This window comes from Crocodylus siamensis, chromosome 1 (assembly GCF_052110815.1).
Source record: "Crocodylus siamensis isolate JL-2025a chromosome 1, ASM5211081v1, whole genome shotgun sequence".
In the NCBI taxonomy this organism is placed as follows: Eukaryota; Metazoa; Chordata; order Crocodylia; family Crocodylidae; genus Crocodylus; species Crocodylus siamensis.
Genome location: NC_143395.1, coordinates 421,791,815 through 421,819,252, shown reverse-complemented (window position 1 = coordinate 421,819,252; position 27,438 = coordinate 421,791,815). Strand labels below are relative to the sequence as shown.

General features: G+C 53.8%; 1 protein-coding gene across 1 annotated transcript; it reads left to right on the top strand.

The window, feature by feature from the left end:
* Positions 1 to 668: 668 nt before the first annotated feature.
* LOC149875593 (olfactory receptor 52K1-like) lies at positions 669 to 27,438 on the top strand. Its single transcript, XM_090056813.1, has 5 exons — positions 669 to 820; positions 6,643 to 6,746; positions 19,697 to 19,864; positions 23,376 to 23,538; positions 26,406 to 27,438. Exons 1-5 carry the CDS (start codon positions 669 to 671, stop codon positions 27,436 to 27,438), a joined length of 1,620 nt encoding a protein of 539 aa, XP_089912939.1.

Sequence of the window (27,438 nt, the reverse complement as noted above, 5' to 3'; positions counted from 1 at the left end):
AAGTATAACTGTATATAAAAGCACATAATGTTTGCAACATTATAGCTGCCACAGTAACTTCAGAACATTATAATGCAACATACATAATACACATTATAATAAATCTAGGGTCATGCAGTACACAAGGTACGGCATATTTTATATACATCAGTGGTTTTCAACATTTTTTCCTTTGCGGACCCCTACCCCAAAATGTCAAATGGAGGTGCATACTCCTTTGAAGGGAATACACGTGCTTTTGATTGATTGTAGCCATCTTTTGTGGACCCTTTAGGTATAGTCTGCAGCCCCCAGGTTGAAAACCACTGGCCCAGATCACACAGATCTAACGTGCTATCAGATGCACTGAAAAGAAAAGTGACCTCAGCAGGAAAAGGTGCCACACTGGGTTGTGAAAATGTCAAAGGAGGGGGTTTCTGCCTTGTCAGGGCTAATTCTGGGCGGGACTGACTCTCGTGACTTAATTTCTCCTACCGTTTCAGCATGGACAGGACCACGCGCTCCAACAGACCACGCTTCTGGCGCTATTCCTCAGCAGATGGACACGTCCGCCCTCCTAAGCCAGCAGGACACAGCTGTGACCCTGCAACCTCTCCAGCCCTGGCCACGTGACACGGGGACAAATGAGCCTCATGCCACAACATGTGATGCAGGAAGATGCCACGAGCATGAATGTGAGGCTGCGGCAGGGCCGCGCCGCAGCTCACAACCCTGGCACAAAGGTGTGGGCTGCAAATGGCACTGGGGACTCCGTGGCCGTGAGTGAGTGGGATGCTGGGATGGAGGCCGAGGTGCAGGCGGCCGTAGTGTGGGTGGTTTGGTATGACTGGCAATAGCCACACGGGATGCCTATGAAGTGCCAGACTGGGTCAGAGCTGTGGTCCGTCTAGCCCAGCAGTGGCAGAAGTGGATGCTACATGGAGAGAGCATCGAACTGGATAACTTGAGAGCGGTCCATCCCCCCCCGGCACCTGCTGTTTGTTGCATTGGAGACGCCAGAGGAAACATCTCCAGCCACTCTGTTCAATAGGCAGTAACAGATCTATCATCCAGGATTTATCCACTCCCTTGTTGAACGTGGCTCTGCTCTTGGCCTCCACCACCTCCTGCAGCAGTGAGTTCCACAAGTTAACAATGAGTTGCATTAAAAAAATCCTTTCTCTTGTTAGTTTTAAACCTGTTACCTATTCATTTCAGTGGGTACCCCTTTGTTCTAGTTGTCTGGGACTCGGGGAGCAACACTTCCCTGTTAGCTTGGTCCATGTTCTTCGTTGTTGTATAAACTTCTATCCTCTCCCCCTTCAGCTTTCTCCTTCCTGAACTGAAAAGTCCCTGCCTTTTTAGTCTCTCCGGGTCTGGCAACTTGTCCAGGCCCCTGATCACGTTGGTGTCTAATCTCTGGACCTTTTCTACTCCTACTGCATCCTTTTGGAGAGGCGGAGACCAGAACTGAACATAGTATTCGGGCTATGGGTGCCCCATGGATTTGACTAGTGGCAGGATGATGTGATTACAATTCCCTTCCTGTCGTGGCTTCAGGTCAGGGATGGATGATGGGTGTTTTGGGGCTGCTACAGTCAAGACAAGGGCTTCTGGGGCTTGCCTGCACATACCAATAGAAACAGAGATGCAAGGGACTGGCTGATTTTGGAGTCGGGAGGAACAGTTAACACAGACGGCATGACCAAGCCTGTTCAGACCAAGGTCCCAGCACAAGTTGCCAGCAGCTGCTAGACTTTTGGAGAGCCCCAAGCCAGTCCTGGCCCCATAACAAACCTCCCAGCATGGGCCTCTGCTCTGTGCTCACAGGCCTAGTCCTGCCTTGCCGAACAAAGCTACGTCAGCGGCATCTGCCCCCGGGAGCTCCCGGCTCTGAACTTGTTGTTGGTTTCTCCAAGTGGAAACTGATGCAAGTGCCCCCCACGGGGCTGACCACTGTTACAACAAGCCGCTAATTGGGCCACCTGCATCCAGCCAGGGGGACTGCCCTCGCCAGGGCTAATCAATCCTACTGTGGCCTGGTGCCATGATTACCGTCCAGCTCGTTAAAGCTAATTATCCTGAGCAGCACCCCAGGGAAGGGAGCTGGCTGGGAGAAGAAGAAAAAATACAATAATAGCCTTTGGTTGCTTTTAACTTTGTCTTGCTTATAGAGCCGGGAAAGCGGCCTGTGGTTGGGGTGCCCCAGGCCTTTCAGAGGAGGGGGGCAATAGCCGAATTTGGCCAGCCAGGGCGGGTAGGTCTGGCCCCCCAGTGAAATCTGCACATACCCAGAGACAGATCCAGGGTGCAGCTCCCATGCTCCAAATTCATCCCTGACCTCACCCCAGGGGCTGAACGGTCCATGGGCCCATTGCTAGCTGCCACCACCAAGGCCTGAACGGTGACTGGCCGCACGGCCTGGACAGGGTCAGAGCCCGCTGCTTGCTAAATTTCCCATGTCTGAGCGCCGGACAACCTCAGACATCTGTTGTGGACACGATTTTTGTGCCCGTGTGTCTGCTCTGGGCCCAGTCTTCTTTAGGGTTGAAATCAGGATGGTTTCCAGCGGCAGACAAGTGAAGCTGCTGGCTTCAATGGCCTTGATCTAGACCGGTGCTACCAGGATCAGAATCAGTGCCCGTGCATCAGGTCCCCCGTGGGAGCCCACGTTTACCCCAAAACAGGCCCTGAGGCCTGCAATGCACACAACACACAGGTCAAATCTCTGCAAGTATCAGATCAGGATTTGAGGAGCAGACGCAAGGCTGCGGGGATAACAACCCTGGCTCAGCTGGGCTGGTGGGCTTTGCTGGATGGGCAACTTCCCACCCGCTGCAAGAGAAACTCAGCCTGGGCACAGCCTCTGCAACCCCCGGAGCCTGCTCCAGCCATGAATTCAATTGCAGGGGGTCCCTGCACCGTCCTGCCATCTCCTGACTCAGGGGAAGGGTCAAGGACAGCCCCCACAGGCAACATGTCCAGGCTCACACAAATGTTCCTATCAGAGTTGGCAACCGAGCAAAAGTGGCAACCAGAGACTGTAATTCGAGGCTCAGACTCGTTGCCACCGAATGTGGTGGCAGCTGAGAGTTTATCCAGATTCACCGAGGGGTGGACGCATCCTCGGAGGAAAGGGGCATCGGGCGCTATTCAGACAAATCCTGGAGAAGCGGGGCTGGAAGGGAGCTGCAGAGGTCACCTCGAGTCCGAGCCCTGCCTGAGGCAGGATCAGCCCTGTGCAAACCAACCCAGACACAGCCATCATCTAAACACTTTGCAAAGCTACTGTCATGCCTGAAGCAGCACCAGACATCACGCCCAAGCCTGCCACAGCTAAAGCAGGGGCATTGAGGTATATTAAAAGGTTGTTAATATACAGTCAAGAGGCCATGCGCCCCAGCTACAAAGAAAGGCAAATCCCCTCCTCCCCCCAAGTCCATATCAATCTGACAATAGGGAAAAATTCCTTCCTGACCCCAAATCTGGTGTTGGGTTGACCCTAAGCAGAGGGGCGAGACCCTCCAGCCAGGACCCTCCAGGTTTGGTCGCAGCAGGAGCATCACACCTGAACCTGTCACAGGGAGACCACGCCATGGCATCCCACGTCCTGCTCTGTAAAGGTTGATAATATATGCTCAAGAGGTCACAGAATCAGAGAGAAGCAGGGCGGGAAGGGAGGTCACATCTAGACCAGCCCCGGGCCTCAGGCAGGATCAGCTCAGTCCAAACCATCCCAGACGCATCCAGACGCATCCTGCCTAGAGCAGGCGGGCTGGACCCGATGACCTGCAAGGTCCCTTCCAGCCCCTGACAATCGATGAATCTATGAATCATCTAAACTCGTCATAAAACTACTATCAACCCTAACACAGCACCAGGCATCGCCCCTGAACCTGCCACTGCGACAGCCAGGGGACCACGGCGGCCATAACAAATTGTTAATAGACGCTCAAGAGATCCCAGGTAGAGGTCGTGCCCCCAATACAGAGGACAGCAACCCCCCAGTCTGTACCAGTGTGACCAGGGGGGAAAGTCCCTTCCTGACCCCATTGCAATATCTGTCTGCCCCAGAGCAAGATCCTCTAGCCAAGACCCTCCTGGGTTTGGTCCCAGCAGGAGCATTGGCACTGCCCAGTCCCCATCTTGCACCCAAGCCCCAAGCGCCTCTGGGGGAGGCTTAAAACCGCACCAACACATGTAGATCTTACTACCCCACTCCTCAACCCGGAGGCACATAGCTCCGAACAAGTGACACACGCTCTTGCACTATTGTCTTTAAGGTTTTTTTTAATCAGAAAGCTTTTAAAAAGGCACGCACATCTTTTCACCTAGTAGCCAAAGCACTTGCCTAGGGAGTGGGGAAACCCAGATTCCCGGCTCCGAACCTGCATCTCAGCCAAGCCACAGGCTTTGTCTGGGACTGCAAAGCATTGCCAAAGAAAAGCCCCATTGCTGCTCTTACTCCAGTTACTGTGATTCATTGCTGGTTACTCCTGACGTTATGATTTATGGCTCGTTAAGTTCGGGGGGGGGGGGGGGAAGAAACACATTTGGGTTTCTCTGTTTGATTTTGTGCAACAGCCCCTGAAATGAGAAGAATCCCGGTGGGGGGAGGAAAAAGCAAGGTGAAGACATCACGTATTGCTCATGTGGCCTAAGGGTGCTGAGCTGAGCTGCATGCACAGAGATCAGCAGAGGGGGGTATCTTAGGGTGACATCTGTTATGGCACAGCTGGGATAGCGTGAGACCAGCTGTCAAATGCAAGGCTTTCCTTGCTAGGAAAAGCCATCTGCGCTGCAATGGCTAGTCCCGGCACAGAGCGCTGGGGTCATCTAGTGGGCACGGAGCAGAATTTCATCTTTATCCTAATACCCAGGCTTTTCCTGCAGTCTCAGCCTGGCAGCTGTGAGATTTTGGGGCCTAAAACCGCCGAAATCGCTGGCCTCCTCCACCCCAGGATGGTGCCACGACCCTGTGCAGAGAGGCACTGGTTATGAAGAGCCTCGTTCCAGCTCCCGGTATGGCCTGCTGCATTTTGCATTGAGTAAAACTCGTGGAAAGCGTTCGGATGAGAGGCCAGGGCCCAGCCCCGCTGCTCTCGCAGGGCTGGGCCTGCTCTGCTGAGCCACAGCATCTCCCACAGTCCCTGGGAAAGCAGGTGGAGGCTGCCGTATTGATTCACAGCGATGGGGAAGGGGGCTTGCACTTCGCTTGTCCACTTCAGACAACATGCAACGGGCACCATGAAGAAATGGAGACACAACACTGACTGCCGCTGCCCAGGGCAGGGAAGAGGCAGTGGGTTTGGGCTGCAGCAAGGCCAACTGAGATCAAATCTCAGGGAAAAAGCTTCCCGGTGGTGTAGGACAAGTGGTTGACTCTCCCTCCCAGGCGGGTCCAAGCAGAGGCTGGATACTCGGGTGCCTGGGATGCAAGACAGCATCTCCGGGTCTCCACAAAGGCCTAGACTAGATGGCCCTCGAGGTCCCTGGGAGGCTGAGATCCTACTTAGTGATGAGTCTGGTGTGTCAGGCCTCGGCTCTGTCTGGAAGAAAGAGAGTCCGGGTGTGGGACCGCTTTCTGCACTCACCGACATCGCGGTAAATATGGAGCAAGTCCGCTAGCTCCACTGAAGCTACTCTTCTTTGGACCTAGGAGCAACATCTAGCCTTGGCTACCCATTTGCAGGGGAATTCTGCACACTGGGGAGGCCCCTATAGACCCCAGCACCCGCTCCCTGAGCCCCTCTCCCAGCACCCCTCTGGGTGAAGGTAGGGCTAGGATCCCGTTAGAAAGGGGAAGAGTGAAACACAGAGGAACCAGGGTCCAGGTCAGGATGCTGAGCACTGCAGTGCCTGTCTTTTCAGGTGCCTGGGCCCAGTAGGGTAATCCTCTGCTGTGTGTCAGGTGTCTGGGCTTTTTGGTAGCAAGGAGACCTAAATCCACCCCCAAAATGGGATTCATAGGATCACATGGGGCTGCCAGGGACCTGCTGAGGTCACCTCTAGTCCAACCCTGTGCCCTGTCCAAACCACCCCAGTAGCCGACACCCAGAGCACCCGCAGCCCTCCCAGAGGGGATGCTGTAGACAAGGGTGTGCCCAACATTTCACCCGGATTGAGACCCTGTACTCCAGGCTGCAGCCACACAGCTACGGCCCACCAGAGCCCTCCTCTGTGGGGAGATGCTGCTATCACCCCTTCCAGAACAGGCAGCTGGGGTCACATCCCTTTGAGGGACAAGCTCAGAGGGACCAAAGCATCTCCCACCAGTCACCAGGCCATGACAATAGTCCCCAGGCCTGCTCAAAGGATAAGTAAAGGGATACACAGTAAACGTGGCCTTTGCTCCCCTGGTTCCAGGAGCAGCTGCTCATGCTTTGCAGGCAGCTCAAGATGCCCCGGGGCAGAGGGGAGCAGGAGTGAGCAGGGCACAGTGGTTAAACACTTGCTTGAAAAAGGGTGGGGAAGTCCAGCTTCTGGTCCCAGATAGGGCTCCCTATACCTTCCCCATTCAGCGCCTGCAGAAACAGCCCTGAAAGCTGTCCTAGCTTTAGCCTGGTGATTGCCCAAGTCCTGTTTCTTTACAATACGGCTGGCTGCTGCCACTGCCGCCTTGGACTCCGGTTAATCCTGGTTAACCTTGTCCCTGTCTCCCAGCCTCGATCACCTCCTTTGCTCTGAGCATGAGTTTGTCTTACCTCAGCTTAGGAGCTGGAAACCTGGACCCGGACATGGTTTTGGCCTGCGGTACTTGCACTCAGGTAAGCCCCTGCCCCTGGTCACAGCGTGAACCACTAGGTCTGACTGCCGATGCCTCTGTCAACCCTAACCCTGCAAGTCTGTCCTACTTAGGGGCACAGCTTTTTCAGTAGGCGGTGGGGAATGCTTCCTGCTCCAGGACGGCCTGTGGTCTGGGGCTAGGGCCTTCTCCACGGAGGCAGGCGACATGAGTTTGAACCCCTGCCAAGTGAGGAGGGGTTTGGACCTGGGTCTCCCCTTCCTGAGAGAGTGAGTGGCCTGCTAGGCTATTCTGTGACAGGCTCCCACCCCTCACTGAGGAATGGGTACAGGTCTGACCTTTGGAAAAGAAGTTGAGAGATATACAGAGAATGTGGCCCTTGCTCCCCCAGTTCCAGCAGCAGATGCTCATGCTTTTAGCTCTAGCCAGTCTAGGTTCAAACCAAACTGATTTGCCCCAGGTGGGATCATTTCCACTCCACCTCCTGCCTCTGAACTTGAACTTCAAGTGCTGTAAGATCCCAGGGGGCAGGGCCTGTGGGTTCCTTCATGTCTTTAGCATAGTGCAGGGCCCAAATTGTCTGGGGTTTCTGGGGATGGCTGCAATGGAAAAGCCACGAGTTTTCACTGGGGAGTTTCTCCCTGTCAATGACCATGAAGCCCCGGTGCATTTTTGATCCACCCTCCATACAAAATGCACGCAGAGGCTGCCCAGCATACAGCGTGTGATTTAACTCGGCAAGTATTTTGGCGCGGCGCTATGCCGCCATGCAGCAGAGTGACACACGGGGAGTAAATGGCACATGCTCAGCTTCCAAGCGAATGCAGAGACCTCCCGGAGTGAAACGCCTCTCCCAGAAAATGGAACTGCCTGTGTTAGCAATGCCAGGGATTTGGACCACGCCTGCAGTGCATCCTTCTGCAGACAAGTTCAAGTGTGCCCTGCCGTGGCTTTGAGAGGCTTTGGACCATGCCAGCAGTGCATCCCTGTACAGACAAGTTCAAGTGTGCCCTGCTGTGGCTTTGAGAGGCTTTGGACCATGCCAGCAGTGCATCCCTGTACAGACAAGTTCAAGTGTGCCCTGCCGTGGCTTTGAGAGGCTTTGGACCATGCCAGCAGTGCATCCCTGTGCAGAGAAGTTCAAGTGTGCCCTGCTGTGGCTTTGAGAGGCTTTGGACCATGCCAGCAGTGCATCCCTGTACAGACAAGTTCAAGTGTGCCCTGCCGTGGCTTTGAGAGGCTTTGGACCATGCCAGCAGTGCATCCCTGTGCAGAGAAGTTCAAGTGTGCCCTGCTGTGGCTTTGAGTGGGTTTGAACCATGCCAGCAGTGCATCCCTGTACAGACAAGTTCAAGTGTGCCCTGCCATGGCTTTGAATGGGTTGGACCACATCAATGGAGCATCCCTGTGCAGAGAAGTTCAAGTGTGTCCTGCCGTGGCTTTGAGAGGCTTTGGACCATGCCAGCAGTGCATCCCTGTACAGACAAGTTCAAGTGTGCCCTGCCATGGCTTTGAGTGGGTTTGAACCATGCCAGCAGTGCATCCCCAGGGTACAGGCATATTCAAGCGTACCCTGCCCATGTGCTTCACTTACACACCCATCCCAGGAACACACCAGCCAGGTGGCTCCATGGACATCCTCTGGAGCTGTTCTCAAGCTCACCAGAGACCCATGTCCTGAGGGCAGCTGAAGAAAGACACTCAGAGCAGCCTTTATGACATATTTCCAGATCAGAAGGATGCAACTGGGAGCGGGCAGGAGGGGTATTTTCAGATCCATCCATGCAGACTGCCACAGGGCAGCCGTAACCTTTATGGGCTTCTCCCACTGGGGAGACCCTGGTGACACAATGACCATCCTCATTCTTAGCATTTATGGAGCTTTTTTCATCACCCTCCTGCCATTGGTGATTCATCCCCTCTGTTCGGCACTGGGGAGGACACATCTGGAGTCCTGTGTCCAGTTGTGCCCCCTTCTCCCCCCCCACTACAGAAAGGATGTGGACAAATTGGAGACAGTCCAATGGAAGGCAATGGAAATGGTTTGGGATAACTTGTGTGGTGGCAACCATGAAATGATAGGGTTTGTGGAAGGAAGAAAAGAGAGTAGAAGAATAAAAACACTGGATTTCAGTAAACAACAAACTGAGGGAACTGGTGGGTAGGACCCCGTGGGAGGCACGTCTACAGGGAAAAGGAGACCAGGAGAGCTGGCTGTACCTTAAGGAGGCCTTATGAAAGGCCCAGAAGCAAGCCATCCCAATGTGAAGAAGGAATAGGATAATGCAGCGGGAGGTAGGACTGGCTAAACAGCGAACTCTGCAGTGCACTAAAACTTGGAAAGGCATACAACAAAAAGCAGAAACTTGGCTTTGTACTAGAGGACAGTATAAGAGTATTGCATGAGCATGCAGAGAGAAAAACAGGAAGGCCAAGGCATAATCTGTAGTAAGGGATGTAAAAAGCAATCTAAAAGGATTCTCCAAGTGCATCAGAAAAGGGGGACTCAGGAAAATATAGGTTCCTTCCCAAATGCGGGAGACAACCTAGTTACGAATGGTATGGAGAAGGGTGACATGGTTTAATGCCTTTTTTACTTCAATCTTGACAAGTAAGGTTGGCTACCAGCTGCAAATGTAATTGGCAATGAGGACAGGGGAAGAGATAAGCAGCCTGCAGTAATGGAAGAGCAGATTAGGGATTAATTAAAGATGCTGGATGTTTTCAAGTCATCAGGGCCCAGCAGGATGTACCTTCAAATACTGAAAGAACGGCTGGAAGTAATTTCAAAGCCATTGGCTCTCATCTTTGAGAAATTATAGAAGATGGCTGAGGTCCCAGATGACTAGAAAAAGCCAAATATAGTGCCCATCTTTAAAAAAAAAGGAAAGGAGGAGGATCTGGGGGATTACAGGCCCATCTATTGGACCTCAGTACCAGGAAAGAGCATGGATCCAGTCATCAAGAAATCTGTTTCTAAGTACCTGGAAGAGAAGAGGGTGATCAGAAACAGCCAGCTTGGATCCACCAAGAGCAAGGCCTGCCTCTTCAACGTAATTTCCTTCTATGACAAGGTCACAGGCTCCGTGAATGCAGGAACAGCCATGGATGTGATATACCTTGACTTTACTGAGACTTTGGACAGTGTTTCTCATAGCATTATCGTTCATAAAATAAGGAATTACAGATTAGGCGAAACTACTGTAGGAGTGGATGCACAATGGATGGGAACATCATTCTCAATGAAAAATCATCGATGGCTCGATGTCCAGTTTGGAAGAGGTAGCAAATGGAGTTCACCCAGGGGTCTGTTTTGGGTCTGGTGTTGTTTAACTTCTTCAGGGAAGATTTGGAGGATGGGGCTGAGTGCACAAGTGGAGGTTGTGCTTAGGATGCTTCCTCTTACCCTTCCATAGCCACTTAACAAACCGTCGGTACTGCAATGTTCCTGCTTACAATGTTGTGGATGTTATTATTCTATATTCGAATTTTTTGCTGTCGCTAGTTGGGAGGGTGGTTCTGTCAAAAATATATATATTTTTTTTGTTCATTCTTATTAGGTCTCTATTAGAGTTTCCTGGGCACTATGGGTAAGTTATCTTGCTCACTTCTCCGCGCTCAACAGTATAGATAATCACAGTCCGGTTTAAATTAAAACTTGTCTTTATTTTTAACTTCTGTTACTCTGTACAACCTTCCTTTACTTTCAGGCAGAAGCTGTCTCTCTTTCTTTTTTTTTTTAACAACATCAACTTGGTAATTCTACTCATCTAATACTTTTATGTTATAGCTATTCCCTTGTCTGAGTGGAACTTAGTATTAACAAACAAAGTCTCTTTCTTTTTTGTCTATCTGTGTTTCTATTCCTGTTACGGGGTTTTATCTTTGAAAACCGCTATATGCACTCTCTTTATCTTGTTGGCATATGAGTCTATCTTTTATCCTGTGTGAGACTGATGCCTAGGATCCTCTTGAGGTGATAATACTGTGTCTTATTTACTCTCTTCTTTTTTTGTTGTTGTTTTCGTTTTAGGTCGGTCGCGTAGGACGCATCCCATGGCATTAGTCTCTTCAGGGGTCTGCCCCTTGCCTGCTTCAGAGAAGTCAACCTGCAGCTCAGGAGTTGGCGTCATACTGCAGGATTTGGTTTCCTGGACCATGACCCACACTTCCTGGAAAGGGACTTCATGGGGCGCGGTGGACTTCACCTCTCAACGAAAGGTAAAAGTCCAACAGGTTGACTGATCTCCTATGTTGGGCTTTAAATTAGCTCAGACAGGGGATGGAGAGGCAGAAGAAGGAGATCATCAGGAACCTGCATGCCATGGGACGTCCAGCAGTACAGCACAGGTAAGGTTTCATAGATTTCATAGACATCAGGGCTGGAAGGGACCTCAGAAGATCACTGAGTCCAGCCCCCTGCCCAAAGGGCAGGAAGTCAGCTGGGGTCATAGGATCCCAGCAAGATAAGCATCCAATTTACTCTTGAAGGTGTTCAATGTAGGTGCTTGAACCACCTCTGCTGGCAGACTGTTCCAGACCTTGGGGGCTCGGACAGTAAAGAAATTCTTCCTTATGTGCAGCCTGAAATGGTCTTGCAGGAGTTTGTGACCGTTTGACCTCGTCATCCCTTGGGGTGCTCTGGTGAACAGACGTTCCCCCAGATCCTGGTGGTCACCCCTGAGAAACTTATAGGTGGCCACCAGATCACCCCAAGCCTGCGCTTTTCCAGGCTAAAGAGTCCCATGGCTCTCAGCCTGTCATCGTAAGGTCTGTTATCCTGACCTGTGATCATGCGCGTGGCTCTCCTCTGGACTCTCTCAAGCTTCTCCACATCCTTTTTGAATTGTGGAGCCCAAAACTGGACGCAGTACTCCAGCTGCGGCCTCACCAATGCCTAGTACAGGGGGAGAAGAACGCCCTGGGATTTGCTTGAGAAGTGTCTGTGGATGCAAGCCAGGGTTTTGGTCGCTTTACTAGCAGCTGCATCCAATTGCAGGCTCATGTTCATCTTGTGGTCAATGATGACCCCCAAGTCTCTTTCTTCCGTAGTGCTATCCAGCGTAGCACTGCCAAGCCTATAAGGGTGCTGCAGGTTTTTCCACCCAAGGTGGAGAACCTTGCATTTTTCAGTGTTAAACACCATCAGGTTCTCGTCTGCCCATTTGCTGAGCATGTCCAGGTCAGCCTGGATCATCCGCCTATCTTCTGGCGTGGATGCTTTGCCCCAAAGTTTGGTGTCACTTGGCCAGGCCGCTCCTGACTCCAATGTCCACACTTACAGGTTGGGGAACTCTCCTCTTGCCAGCACGGAGACGGAAAAGGATCTTGGAGTCGTCATTGACTCCACGATGAACATGGGCCGGCAGTGTGGGGAGGCAGTCAAGAAGGCCAATCGTACCCTATCATGCATCCACAGATGCATCTCGAGCAGGTCCAGGGAGGTGATCCTCCCCCTCTATGCGGCACTGGTCAGGCCGCAGCTGGAGTACTGCGTCCAGTTCTGGGCGCCACACTTCAAGAGGGACGTGGACAATATGGAAAGAGTTCAGAGGAGGGCCACTCGTATGATCAGGGGTCAGCAGGGCAGGCCTTATGAGGATAGGCTACGGGACCTGAACCTGTTTAGCCTCCACAAGAGAAGGCTAAGGGGGGACCTTGTGGCCTGCTACAAACTGGTCAGGGGGGATCAGCAGGTATTGGGGGAGTCCCTGTTCCCCCGTGCGCTGCCAGGAGTGACCAGGAATAACGGTCACAAACTGGCGGAGGGTAAGTTTAGATTAGATATTAGGAGGCGCTACTTCACAGTCAGGGTGGCTAGGGCCTGGAACCGGCTTCCAGGGGAAGTGGTGCAGGCTCCTAGCCTGGGGATTTTTAAAAGGAAGTTAGATGAGCACCTTGCTGGGGTCATCTGACCCCGGTGCTCTTTCCTGCTAAGGCAGGGGGTCGGACTAGATGATCTACCTAGGTCCCTTCCGACTCTAGCTACTATGAAACTATGAAACTATGAAACATTAATGAAGATGTTGAACAGGAGGGGTCCAAGGGCAGAGCCTTGGGGGACCCCACTGGTCACAGAACACCATGACAATTGACTTCCATCAATTACTACCCTCTGGGTCCGACCACGGAGCCAATTTCCCAGCCAGTGGATCGTGGTGGATCCAAGGCCACAACTGACCAGTTTGACCAAGAGGTGATCATGGGATAGCAGATTGAAGGCTTTTTTGAAGTCAAGATATATGACAACAATCTCTTCTCCCTTGTCCAGGTGATAGGTCACCTGGTCATAGAAGAAATGAGATTGGTCAAGCAAGACCTACACGCAACAAACCCATGCTGGCTGTCCCTTAGCATGTTGGCATTGGCCAGTCCATTAAGGATGGCCTCTTTAATAAACTTTTCTAAGATCTTCCCCAGGATAGAAGTCAGGCTGATGGGCCTGTAGTTAGCCGGATCCACTCTCCTCCCTTTCTTGAAGATCGGCACCACATTGGCCTTCTTCCAGTCTTCAGGCACTACACCAGAGCACCAGGAGCTCTCGAAGACCCGTGCCAGGGGCTGGGCTATGACGCTCGCCAGCTCCTTGAGTACCCTGGGGTGCAGATTGTCAGGGCCGGCTGACTTGAAGGTATCCAGCTTCTCAAGGTGTTCCTTCACGAGGTCAGCATTGATGGAGGGCAGGGGATCTCCCTCACCCGGACCTCCCTGTCCCATAGCAGGCATGGGCATCCCATGGGACTGATGAAAGACTGACGCAAAGTACCCATTTAATAGGTTGGCTTTTTCCTGGCATCAGTTGTCAGTTGCCCCATCTGGTTCAAAAGGGGTCCAATGTTGCCCTTGCTTTTCCTCCAGCTCCCCACATATCTGAAAAAGGACTTTTTATTGTCTTTGATGCTCAAAGCTAGTTGAAGTTCAGTCTCAGCCTTGGCTTTCCTGGTTTTCTCCCTGTAGGGCCCAACCAGTGCAGGATAATCCTCCTTGGAGGTGACTCCCATCATCCATCCTTTGTAGGCTTTTCTTTTCAGCCTCAGGAGGTCTGCTAGGTCCCTGGAGAGCCAGGGGGGCTGCTGTACCTTCTTGCTGCCTTTCCTCTGAGATGGAATAGACTTAGCTTGTGCATTGAGGATCGCTCTCTTGAGGAGCAACCACTCTTCTTGAATTCCCCTCTCCCTGGGGTCATGGTCCCTTAGGGACTCACTGACCAGCCTCCAAACTTGTCCAAGTTGGCTTTCGTGAAGTCAAGGACTGCCATGCTGCTGACTGACTTGCCAGCTTTCTGGAGGATGGTGAAGGTGATCAATTTGTGGTTGCTGTCACCCAGCTTCCCATCGATCACTAGGTCACCGATTAGGTCATCCCCAATAAGTAGGTAAATAGTAAGGGGCCCATTGGGCAACAGAGCTGGGGAACAACAAAGGCTCCAGTCACAGGGCTCAAGTGTCTATACAGTAATGGTAGGAGCATAGGGAGCAAGCAGGATGAACTGGCACTGCTGCTTGCAGAAAACACTTATGACTTAATGGGGTTAACAGAAACCTGGTGGGACTCTACCCGCAACTGGGCAGTACACATTGATGGCTATAAGCTATACAGAAAGGATAGGGTAGGGAAGAGAGGGGGAGGGGTTGAGCTCTATGTCAAGGAGCGTTATACATCGACCCTTATCAAAATGGAATCAGAGGAGGAGAAAGTAGAAGGATTATGGGTTAGGATACATGGAGGTCAAGGAGAAAGGGATTTGGTGGTAGGGGTCTGCTACAGACCCCCACACCAAGGGGAAGAACTAGATTTGGAAGTCCTGAGGCAGCTTTCAGAGACCATAAAGACTAGGGAGGCGGTAGTCATGGGGGACCTAAACTCCCCTGACATCTGCTAGAAGATGCAGACAGCAAACTTCCCACAGTTCACACAGGTTCCTATCCTGTGTCCAGGACCTCCACGTGACACAGGAGGTACATGGTCCCACTAGGGAGAAAGCCTTACTGGACCTGGTATTGATAATGGGGGAAGACATGGTAGGGGACCTACAGATCAGTGGTCACCTGGGGGACAGTGACCACCAAATAATAGAATTCATCATAAGGAGTCGAGTGGGTAAGGTAACTAGCAGGGTGGAAGTGCTAGACTTCAGGAAGGCCAACTTCAGCGAGCTCAGGCATTTAGTCAATGATGCACTGCAGAGTAGGAGATTTGGTGAGATGGGAGCCCAGGAAGGGTGCTGTGCCTCAAGGAAATGATCCTTCGGGCACAGAGGGAGACGATCCCAATGCAGGGGGAAAGGGGGAAAGGGGCCAAGAGGCTTCCTTGGCTGACCAGAGAAATCCAGAGCATCCTAAGGGCAAAAAGGGGGGCATCTAAACAGTGGAAATGGGAAGAGATTACTAAAGAGGTGTATGCCTCCTCAGCTTGCAGTGTAGGGAGGCAGTTAGAAAGGCCAAAGCTACCATGGAGCTAAGGATGGCATCCCAAGTTAAGGATAACAAAAAATTATTTTTCAGATATACAGGGAGTAAAAGGAAGGCCCAGGGTGGAATAGGACAACTACTGAATGGGCAAAAACAATTGGTGACAGACAGGGGGACAAGGCTGAACTCCTCAATGAGTTCTTTGCCTCAGTCTTCCTAAACGAGGGGCAAGACAAGTCTCACCCTGGGATTGGAGAGAGGCAACAGCGGGGTGCCAGACCACCAAGCATTGACCCTGTGATGTTGCAGAGTTGCTTGGAACGACTGGATGTGTTTAAGTCGGCAGGCCCGGACGAGCTCCATCCGAGGGTACTCAAGGCACTGGCCGATGTCATTGCACAGCCACTGGCAAGAATATTTGAGCACTTGTGGCGCATGGGCCAGGTCCTGGAGGACTGGAAAAGCGCCAGTGTGGTCCCTATTTTCAAGAAGGGGAGGAAGGAGGATCCAGGCAACTATAAGCCAGTCAGTCTCACCTCTATCCTTGATAAAATCTTTGAAAAGATTATTCAGGTTCATATATGTGAGAGCCCAGCAGGAAAAATTATGCTGAGGGGAAACCAGCACGGGTTCATAGCAGGTAGCTCATGCCTGACTAATCTAGTCTCTTTTTATGACCAGGTTACAAAACACCTGGACGCAGGAGTAGGGGTTGACATCATTTAGGTAGACTTCAGGAAGGCCTTCGATGCGGTATCCCACCCCATACTGGTGAACAAGTTAAGAGGCTGGGACTTGGATGATTACACAGTCCAGTGGGTGGCAAATTGGCTAGAAGGTCATACCGAGAGAGCGGTGGTGGATGGGTCGGTATCGACCTGGAAGGACGTGAGCAGTGGGGTCCCGCAGGGCTTGGTCCTTGGACCAATACTCTTCAAAGTCTTCATCAGTGACTTGGACGAGGGGGTGAAGTGTACTCTGTCCAAGTTTGCGGATGATACACAGCTGTGGGGAGAAGTGGACACACCGGAGGGCAGGGCACAACTACAGGCAGACTTGGACAGGTTGGACAAATGGGCAGAAAACAATAGGATGCGATTTAAGAAGGAGAAATGCAAAGTGCTGCACCCGGGGAGGAGAAATGTTCAGCACACCTACCGCCAGGAAACGACCTGCTCGGCAGCACGGAAGCGGAAGAGGATCTCGGCGTCGTAGTGGGCTCCAGGATGAGCGCGAGTCGTCAGTGTGACAAGTCATCGGCAAAGCTAACGGCACTTGATCGTGCATCAGCAGGTGCCCCACGAACAGAACCAAGGAGGTGATACTTCCCCTCTCTCGGGCGCTGGTCAGGCCGCAGTTGGAGTACTGCATCCAGTTTTGGGCACCACACTTCAAGAGGGACGTGGATAACCTGGAGAGGGCCCAGAGAAGGGCCACTCGTATGGTTAAGGGCTTGCAGGCCAAGCCCTACAAGAAGAAACTAGGGCACCTGGACCTCTTCAGCCTCCGCAAGAGAAGGGTGAGAGGCGACCTTGTGACTGCCTATAAATTCATCCTGGGGACGCAGAAGAGAACTGGTGAGGCTCTACTCACCAAGGCGCCCCTGGGGGTCACAAGAAATAATGGCCATAACCTAGCAGAGAGCAGGTTTAGACTGGACATTAGGAGGAACTTCCTCACAGTTAGTGGCCAAAATCTGGAATGGGCTCCCAAGGGAGGTGGTGCTCTCCCCTAGCCTGGGGGTCTTGAAGAGGAGGTTGCATGGGCATCTGGCTGGGGTCATCTGAACCCAGCACTTTCCTGCCCAGGGGAGGGGGTCAGACTCAACGGTCTATTGACATCCCTTCCAACCCTAACATCTATGAATCTCGGAGCTCCGTTTTTTCCCCAGCGCTGCAAGAAGTCTTCAGGTAAGTTTCTGCTCCCCCCAGAGATCCTCTTTCTTCCCCTTTTTCCCCTCTTTTTCTGCTTTTCCCCCCACTGGAGCTCCCACCTCACTGCCTTGCTCCCATCTTGGAGCTTGTATCTTAATATGGTGGCGGCTTCAGGAGCGGCATTCCCCAGGTCTCCTCGCTGCAGCCACGCTTACTCCCGCAGCTGCGCTCGCTCCTTCACAGTGCAAATCAATGGACATGACTCTTGCTATAGTCAGCACCTGTGAGGCCTTACCTGAAGTACTGTGGCCACGTTTGGGCCCTGCCCTTCCAGAAAGAAGTTAGGAAGAGTCCACTGGAGATTGATAAGAATAATTATGGGCCTGTGAGGAGAGGCTGAAAGAATTGGGATTATTAAATCTAGAGAAGGAAGTGTGTGGGGGGGGGAACTTGGTAACTGCTGTTGACATTCTCCCGATGCCATTGCTTACAGAAGACCCTAGCACCTGTTTGCAAACCCACCTGCCTGCCTGCCTTGGACTCAAGGTGGGTCATTTTGACCCATGGCCAGAAAAAGGTTACCTACTCCTGAGACAGACTATTCTCTGCAGCTGCAAGGTACAGGGTCAGGAGAAATGGTCTGAAATTGTAGCAAGGAAAAGTTAGATTGGAAATTCAAAACAACTCTCTCAGCGTGAAGAGGGTTAAGGACTGGAGACAAGTTGTGGGATCTCCATCCTTGGATAGTTTCAAGAGCAAGTGGGATAGATCCTTGGTCAGGGACAGCCCTACCTGAGCAGGATGTTGGACTTGATTTGGCATCCTGAGGACACTTCCAATCCTCTTGTTCAGTTATGGAGATTTGCCCCTGACTATAACTCACAAAGTACAGTCTTGTTTCCTGGAAAGGTGCAAGGCGCTGGAACAAACCATGTCATCTTTGTACTTGAGGACAATAGCTACAAGCAAGGACTGTGCCTCATGTATTTATAGAAGGCCCCACCTTAGGACATTCCCCACAAATCAGGGTTTGATGAGACTAATGCAAAAGCATCTGCATTAAGGTATGGAGCAGTGGCATGAAGGTCAAAGTGGTTCTACCCTAAGGCCTTTCTCCTCTGTCCCCTTCTCTTTAGCATGCAAAGGACTTATTACCAACATTAGAACTGGGTTCAGGTTCACAATCATTTGTGTTAGAGATCTGCAAATAAACTCTATTTGCAGCCAAAATGCGACTGTGTCAGGGATTGGTCAAATGCATCTTGTCTTGACATATTTATAACCTAACGAAAAGGGGAACGAGGACAAAGAGAGGTGAGGTGACTTTGCTTTGGCCACAGATGAGGTCAGATCTCCCATGTTCTGCCTTTACCCCCCTAGTCCACAACTTACCTGTCCCCGTCAAGCATGCACCAAAGGGATCAGCTCTGCTCTGCTCTGCTCTGCTCTGGGCAGTCCTGCGCGGTAGCCAAGCCACTCTCTGCAAGTACCGGAAATGTTATTCAAGGAACAAACACCAGTAGTGAGAGCTGGCTGAAGGAGGGGAGCAAGCCAGAGGGAAGGGGAGTCAGTGAGATGGGCACAGGCTTAGCAGGGTGGTGGGGCTGGGTCTCGGCCCTAGACCCTGCTGTCCCCTGCATGCTTAGAAGGTCAAAGTGAACCACACAGGAAGGAGGTCAAGGTGAACTGTGCAAGAAGGAAGTCACTGCCCACTGCACTGAGCACAAGGGCTTAAATAAGGAACCAGCTTTTTGGCTGTCAGCTGACCTGCTGGGACCAACCCTGGCACTGTACTTGGGCCTACTGGGGAATAGTGGGATCTACTGGGAGATACTGGGAGGCACAGGGGTAATAGGGGACCCTGGGAGGGTACTGGGAGCCACTGCTTGTTACTGGTATGCACTGGGGGGGCACCAGAGGTAATGGGGGATCCTGAGAGGGTAGTGGTATGCAGGGAGTACTGGGAGGTGCTCTAGGGAATACAGAATCCTACAAGGGTACGGGGATGTACCAAAAGATAGTGGGAGGCACGGGGAGGGGGAGCACTGGGGGTAATGGGAGATCCTGGGAGAGTTTGGGGCACTTATTGGGTAATACTGGGGGGCGCTGGGGAATACTGGGAGGGTACTGGGAGACACTGGAGTGGGGGAACTGGAGATAATGCAGGATCCTGGCATGGTACTGGGATGTCCTGAGGGATACCAGGAGGCACTGGGGGTAATGGGAGATCTTGGGAGGGTATTGGGAGATTTGGGGGATACTGGGAGGCACTGGGGTGGTCACTGGGGTAATGAGGAATCCTGGGAGGGTACTGGGGGGAGGGCACTGGGGGTAATAGAAGATCCTGGGAGGGTACTGGGAGATACTGGGGGATACTGGGAGGCACTGGGGGTAATGGGAGATCCTAGGAGGCTACTGGGAGACACTGGGGAATACTTGGAGGTACTGGAGGATACTGGGAGGCGCTGCAGTAGTGTAATGTGGTAATGGGGAATCCTAGGAGTGTGCTGGGAGGCACTGGGGGATACTGGGATAATAGTGGATCCTGGGAGGGTGCTGGGAGGTCTGGGTTCCCTGGGCGGCTGGTGGGTGCAAGAAGGGGGCTGGCAGCCTGGACGCCTGGGCTCTCTGGGCGTTGGGGTGTCCAGGTGCCCGGTCCCCATGACAGCCCTTCTCCCCGGGCGCAGCTGTCCCGCCGGGTGCTGCTGGCCGTCGTGCTGACTGCCCCAGTGCCCCCCGCCCCTTGGCCCCTGAGATGGACCCCGTGGTGGTGGCAGTTCTGGGGCACGAGCTGGGCCTGCGGCTGTCTCAGAGCCGGGAGAGCTGCGACCCCAGAAACACGGTACTGTTCCCCAGTAGCGCTGCCCTGCCCTGAGCCCTGCAGCCCACAGCCCAGGGGCACAGCCCTACCCCAGTCCTGGACTTGGCCCCTGCAGGAGGTGCCACCAGGACCCAGGATCATGGGTGGAGGCGGCACAGGGCAGGGCACAGCCTGGATCGGTGGGGGTGACATGCATAGCCAGGAGTGGGGCAGAGTCCAGACCTGCTCCTACCTGGCCCTGCTTTGGGTGTGCGGCGGGGGCGCCTAGGCAGGGGGTCGTGGGGGAACGGGGGGGCTGTGCCTTCCAGTAACCCCAGTGCCTCTCAGTATCATCCCCAACTACATCATCGCAGACAAGGCTTTGTCCAGCCGGGTCTTCAAAACCTCCAAGGATGGAGACTCCACCACCTCCCTGGGGAGCCTGCTCCAATGCTTCACCACCATCCTTGGGAGAGAGTTTTGCCTAATATTCAACCACAACTTACCTTGCTGCAGCTGGAGCCCATTGCTCCTTGTCCTGCCATCTGCCTCCACTGAGAACAGCCCAGCTCCATCCTCTTTGCAACCCCCCTGCAGGGAGGTGGAGGCTGCTATTCAATCCTCCTCCGTCTTTTCTTCTCCAGACTCAGTCAGCCCAGTTCATGAATGATGCATGCCCCCGGAGGCTGGAGTGGCACAGCAACTGCCTGCAGATGGTGGCAGTGATGGCAGTGGGGGTGTGGTGGCAGCAAGGGCTGAGCACCTCTTTCAGGGCGCACACTGCCAATCTGAGGGGGTGCACATGCACCGGTGTGTCCCCTCTCTGCATTGCCAATGGTCCAGCTCCCTCCGCCTCTTCTCACCGGTCCTGTCCCCCAGCCCCTCAACCATTTTCTTTGCCCTCCGCTGGACTCTCTCCAATGTGTCCACATCCTTTCTGTACTCGGGTGGGGGGCACAACTGGACACAGGACTCCAGATGTGGCCTCCCCAGAGCTGAACAGAGGGGAAGAATCACTGCCCTCCATCTGCCGGCGACGCTCCTACCAATGCAGCCATTAGCTTTTTTGGCAACAAGAGCATACTGCTCCCTCCCATTCAGCTTCTTGTCCACTGTTCCCAGAGGTCCTTTTCTGCAGGGCTGCTGCCCAGTCAGTCACCCCCCACCTGCACCAGTGCAGGGGATTGTCCTGTCCTCGGCGCAGGAGTTTGCACTTGCCCTTGTTGAACCTCATGAGATTACTTTTGACCCAATCTTCCGATGTCTCTCTGAATCCTAACCGAACCCTCCAGTGTATCCACTACTACCCCAGCTTGGTGTCATCTGTAAACTTCCTGACAGTGTGTTAGGAAATAGCAGGAGGGCACTGGGACATACTGGGAGATCTCAAGGGGCACTGGGAGATAGTGGGAGGGCTCTGAAAGATACTGAGGGCACTGGGAGATATTCATAGATTCATAGTAGGTAGGGTCAGAAGGGACCTTGTAGATCTTCTAGTCTGACCCTCTGCCCTGGGCAGGCAAGAAAACTGGACTCAGATGACCCCAGCAAGGTATTCATCCAGCCTCCTCTTAAAGACCCCCAGGGTAGAAGCCAGCATCACTTCTCTTGGAAGTTGGTCCCAGTTGCTCCCTAACTAGTGAGGAACTAGTTAGGGAACTTCTGGAGGGACTGGATGTATTCAAGTCAGCCGGTCCGAACGATCTCCACCCCCGAGTGCTGAGGGAATTGGCCGAGGTCATTGCAGGACCCCTGGCATGGCTTTATGAGCACTCGTGGTGCTCTGGTGTGGTGCCAGAGAACTGGAAGAGGGCCAACGTGGTTCCCATCTTCAAAAAGGGTAAGAAGGAGGACCCGGGAAACTATAGGCCGGTTAGTCTTACCTCAATCCTAGGCAAGCTGTTCGAGAAAATTATGCTGGCACACATCCAGGAGGGGCCAGCGGGGGACTGCATGCTTAGGGGCAACCAACACGGGTTCATCAGTGGCAGGTCCTGTCAGACCAACCTGGCGGCCTTTTACGATCAGATCACCAGATCATTAGACGCAGGGGGAGCAGTGGACATCGTCTTCCTGGACTTCCGGAAGGCATTCGACACTGTCTCTCACCCCATTCTCATTAAGAAACTGGGGGGCTGTGGTGTAGACACCCACACAGTCAGATGGGTCGCCGACTGGCTGGAGGGCCGCACCCAGAGAGTGGTGGGGGATGGGTCATTTTCGACCTGGAGGGACGTGGGCAGCAGGGTCCCCAGGGCTCGGTCCTCGGGCCCGCACTGCTCAGCATCTTCATCAGTGACTTGGACGAGGGGGTAGAAAGCACCTGTTCAAATTTCCTGATGACACTAAGATGTGGGGGGACGTGGGCACAATAGAAGGGAGGAATAGGCTGCAATTGGATCTAGACAGGTTACAGGGGTGGGTGGATGAGAACAGGATGGGATTCAACACCGACAAGTGCAAGGTGCTGCACCTGCGGAGGAACAACCGGCGCCATACCTACAGGCTGGGGAACTCCCTTCTCGTCAGTACAGAGGCAGAAAAGGATCTTGGGGTCATCATTGATGCCAAGATGAACACAGGCCGGCAGTGTGGGGACGCGGTCAGGAAGGCCAACCGTACCTTGTCCTGCATCCACAGATGCATCTCGAGCAGGTCCACGGAGGTGATCCTCCCCCTCTATGCAGCGCTGGTCAGGCCGCAGCTGGAGTACTGCGTCCAGCTCTGGGCACCGCACTTCAAGAGGGATGTGGACACCATGGAGAGGGTCCAGAGGAGGCCACTCGCATGGTCAGGGGACAGCAGGGCAGGCCCTACGAGGAGAGGCGACAGGACCTGACCCTGTTCAGCCTCCACAAGAGAAGGCTTAGGGGGATCTTGTGGCCTGTTACAAACTAGTCGGGGGGACCAGCAGGCACTGGGGGAGTCCCTGTTCCCCCGAGCACTGCCAGGAGTGACCAGGAATAACGGTCACAAGCTGGCAGAGGGGAGATTTAGGCTAGACATCAGGAGGCCCAGCCCTTGTCCCCCACGTTGGAGCCCCCAGGCGCATGCATGCAGGGAATCCCTGTGTGCCCCATGGTGGGGGGAAATGCTGTTCTCTGTCCTGCCATGGGTCTGCACACAGCTCCTCAGCCCTGGGGCTGTGACCCGGACCAGGGCCTGGATCTGCGTGTTTCAAGGTCTCACACGCTCCAGTTCATGTACGGCTCTGCGTCCAGGTCTTGCTGCCCCGTGGGGAAGCTGCCCAGCACCGCGCTGCTCCTGCACGGAGAAGCACCACTCTGCTTTCCAGGCTGGACTCATCCTGGCCGATTTCACCTGCCCCTTCCTCCCCTTCCAGGGGCTGTTTTCACCCTGCTCCCCAGCCCTGGGCTCCTGCATTCCCAGGGCGTGCGGGGGCCACACTTATGTCCTCTCAGCCTTGTTCTCTGTGACTGGAGCCCTTGAGCTGTCCTGTGCTGCCCCTCCCATGAGGTCAGCTCTGCCCCTGCCCAGGATGGCAGCCCTGGGTGGCACCTGCTCCCTGGGACTGTGTCCCGACCAGGGCTGGATCTGTGTTTCAGGGTCTCACATGCTCCAGCTCACGTATGGCTGTGAGCTGCACGAAGACGGCAGCACTGGAGGCCACATGCAGTTGGGATACAATGAGGGAGACTTCATCAGCTACGACCTGGGAACGCGCACCTGGGTAGCAGCCCCGACACAGGCCCGGGTCACCCAGCGCGGGTGCAGGGAGGATAAGGCCATTCTTTAGCATGCAGGAGCCGACCTGGAGGAGACCTGCGTGGCGTGGCTGCAGCGGTATCTGCAGCGTGGGGAGGCAGCGCTGAAAAGCAGTGAGTCACGGTGTCACCGCCCAGGGCAGCACTGATGCAGATCCCAGGCCAGCCCCCCGGCAGCTGGCACCTGGTCCCCGTGGCTGCAGGGCAGGGTCAGTGCCAAGGGCTCCTGGCCTCGCTGCCAGCAGCTCCTGTCTCCTTGGCTCTCCTGTGGTCCGGGGCGCCGAGGGGGCCAAGTGCCAGGAGAAGTGCATGGCTTGGTCTTATAACTGATAACTCAAGAACAGATGGTCCTGTCTCCTCCAAATGTCCAAAATCAGAGAATACCTCCTGACGGGATGATGTATTTGGGGCTGGTCCTGGGTTACACTAGATGTGACCTCCTGAGATCCCCTCCAACCCTCATTTTCAATGCATCTGTGACTCAGTTTGGTCCCTACCAGGTCCAGCGCTGGCTGTGGGGATAACAGTGGTTAGTTACTATTTGAAGAGGTTCAGAAGGGCCCTGGACTTCCAACCCAAGCAGGAGCATGCACCTTGGACCTGATTACTTTGCTACGGCAGGGTCCAATTCTGCACACAGCTGTCCATGGGATTCACCCCAGGCAGGCTCGAGTTCTCTGTGAATCATAGAATCACAGAAGTCGGGTCGAAGGGACCTTGTAGATCTTCAAGTCCGACCCCCGCCTGGGTGGGAGAAAAAGACTGGACTCAAATGAGTCCAGCCAGGTAGTCATCAAGCCTCTTCTTAAAGACCCCCAGGGCAGGAGCCAGCACCGCTTCCCTAGGAAGTTGGTTCCAGCTCCTAGCCGCCCTGACTGTGAAGTCGTTCTTGCAGATGTCTAAACTAAACCTCCTCTCCAAAAATTTGTGTCCATTGTTCCTTGTCATGCCAGGGGGCGCTCGGGGAAACAGTGTCTCCCCCAAACCCTTCTGGTCCCCCCCAGTGAGTTTATAGACAGTCACCAGGTCCCCCCTCAGCCTTCTCTTGTGAAGGCTGAACAGGTTCAGGTCCCGCAGTCTTTCAATGTAGGGCCTGCCCTGCTGTCCCCAGATCCTGCCAGTGGCCTCCTCTGGACCCTCTCCATGCTGTCCACATCCCTCCTGAAGTGCAGCACCCAGAACTGGACGCAGTCCTCCAGCTGTGGCCTGACCAGTAGAGGGGGAGGATCACCTCCTTGGACCTGCTCGAGATGCAGCTGTGGATGCACGACAAGGTGCGGTTAGCCCTGCCAACCGTGACCTCGCATTGTCAGCCCATGTTCATCTTGGAGTCAGTAATGACCCCATGATCCCTTTCCGCCTCCGTGCTCTCAAGAAGGAGTTTCCCATTCTATAAGTGTGCTGCTGGTTTCTACTGCCCACGTGCAGCACCCTACACTTGTCACTATTGAAACACATCCTGTTTATGTTATCCCACCCCTGTAACCTATCCAGGTCTTGCTGCAGTCTTTCCCTCCCTACTAGTGTGCTCACCTCACCCCAAATTTTGGTATCATCAGCGAATTTAAACAGGTTGCTTTTCACCCCATCATCCAAATTGTTGATGAAGAAATTGAACAACACGGGCCCAAGGACCAAGCCCTGGGGGACTCCGCTGCCCACTTCCCCACAGGTTGAATATGACCCATCCACCATGGGTGAGCTTCCTTGAAAAATCCTTTGGGCTTCCTCCTTCTGCTGTTGGGGGAAATACCCTAGAAAAATGAATTGGAATTGGTTCTAATATAATCCAGAGGGTCCTGGTCATGGACCAAGACCTCCCCCCCCCACCCAGCACAAGGTGCTGTATGACCATAGAAGCAAAAAGCCAGTCCTTGCCCCCGAGTCCCAAATTGAGACAGCTGGGTGGGAGAAACCCCAGAGAAGACTATTTCAGAGCCGATCACAGACTGAACGGAGGGGGGAGCTGACAGTGCTCCAGAGGGGCTGGATCTAGAGGAGCGCAGACAGTGAGGACCAGAGGCTGATATTGGAGGCCGTGTGGGGGGGAGAGCCAGGGAAGGAGGCTGGGAAAAGGCGGCGGCGAGCTGATCTATCCCTCCTCCTTTGCTGCACCATGGTCCCTGTGCCCAGAGCTGGACAAACACGCCTGGCCATGCTACTGCATGCCACGTGCACAAAGCTCCTGGCCCCACTCTTTGCTGGTCGCAGGAGCCCATTTAGGGCCCCCAGGCCGTGATCAAAACCCCCAGCACAGCAGACCCTTAGTCTCTTCGACCAGAGCTCCCAAAAGAGGCTGGATGAGCTCGCTCCCCCCATTGGATACCAAGAGACCTTGTGCAAACCTCACTTCTCTCTGCCCCAATTGCCCCAATCCTGAGCAGGGTCTGCTCAGCCCAAGCTCCTGGGAGCAAGAGAGGCCAGGGCAGAACAAGTGCAGCAATGTGCTGATTGCAGTGGGCACATCCATGGCATATGGCAATGAACCCGAAGCCCTGTGGGTGCTAGTGTAGTCACACTGACATGCACACATTATGGGTGCAAACGTCAACCCAAGTAGCTGCTGCACAAGTGGACTGGCAGGGAATCGGTGGGCTAGTCAGTCTACAAATGCACATGGGAAGCAGCTGCTGCTTCTACTCCAGGCCTGACATGAGCCAAGTGTCTGCCTTGTGAGCCAGGGCCAGGTATCCTTGCAGCCCACCAGTCATATTGCTTTGGCATGTAGCCCCACCTTTAGGCACAGGGCCCCCCAGAAATGATAGGTTGCATCCAGTGGGCCAGCCCAGCATGGCAAAGAGATCGCTCATGGCCGGGGAAGGTGCTGGCATGAACGGAGAAATAACCCCCACTTGTCTTTTTCACCTCCAGACCAGTCCAGCGCTTAGAGAGGCTGCCGGGCCCCAGGATGCCAGCAGGGGCCCACAATGACTTTGCCAATGTCTCCTATCAAGAGTTTCACCTCCTTGGCTTCCCCGGGCTCCAGGAATCCCGATTCCTGCTCTTCATCCCCTTCTTCTGCCTCTACGTGATGATCGTTGCAGCCAACTCCCTCCTCATCTACACGGTGAAGGTCGAGAGGAGCCTCCACTCCCCCATGTACCTGCTCATTGCTTTGCTCCTTGCCACCAACCTCTGTTGCACGACCACCGTCGTGCGTAGGATGCTCCTGAGCTTCCTGTTCCATGTCAGCCGCATCTCCCTGACGGGCTGCCTGGTGCAGATGTTCTTCCTCTACTTCTTCCTCCTACTGGACTGCACCATCCTGCTCATGATGGCTCTGGACCGGTACATGGCTGTGTGCAACCCCCTGCGCTATGCAGATATCATGACCAACAAACTGCTGATCCAGCTGACTGCTACTGCCCTGGTGAGGAGCATCTTGTTCATCAGCCCCGTGGTGATCCTGGCCTCCCGGGTGCGGTACTGCCGTTGCAACATCATCCGGCACTTTGTGTGTGAGCACATGGCCCTGATGAGCTTGTCGTGTGGGGACATCTCCAGGAACAAGATTGTGGGGTTGACAATGAGGTCCATCACCATCATCTTTGACCTGGGTTTCCTCCTGACGTCCTACAGCCACATAACCCATGCAGCTCTGAAGATGTCCTCTGGGAATATTCGACACAAAGCCTTCCACACCTGTGGCACCCACCTCATGGTCATCCTCATCTCCTATTTTTCCAGGCTCTCCTCCTCTGTCGTGTACCGAGTGGGGAAGTCTGTTTCCCAGGACACGCACAACCTGATAAGCGCGATCTACCTGCTGGTGCCATGTGCCGTGAACCCCGTCATCTACGGCCTGAGGACCAAGGAGGTCAGGCGACACCTCCTGAGGCTGTTCAAGAGAAGAGGGTCTGCCTTCATCCCCTTCAGAAAAGCAGCCCTGAACATGAAGGAGTAA

Coding starts and splice junctions, on each gene's coding strand:
- LOC149875593 (XM_090056813.1), top strand. CDS start 669: ATGAATGTGAGGCTGCGGCAGGGCCGCGCCGCAGCTCACAACCCTGGC. Junction 19,865..23,375: donor AAACACGGTACTGTTCCCCA/GTAGCGCTGCCC, acceptor TCTGTGTTTCAG/GGTCTCACATGCTCCAGCTC. Junction 23,539..26,405: donor GCCCGGGTCACCCAGCGCGG/GTGCAGGGAGGA, acceptor TTTCACCTCCAG/ACCAGTCCAGCGCTTAGAGA.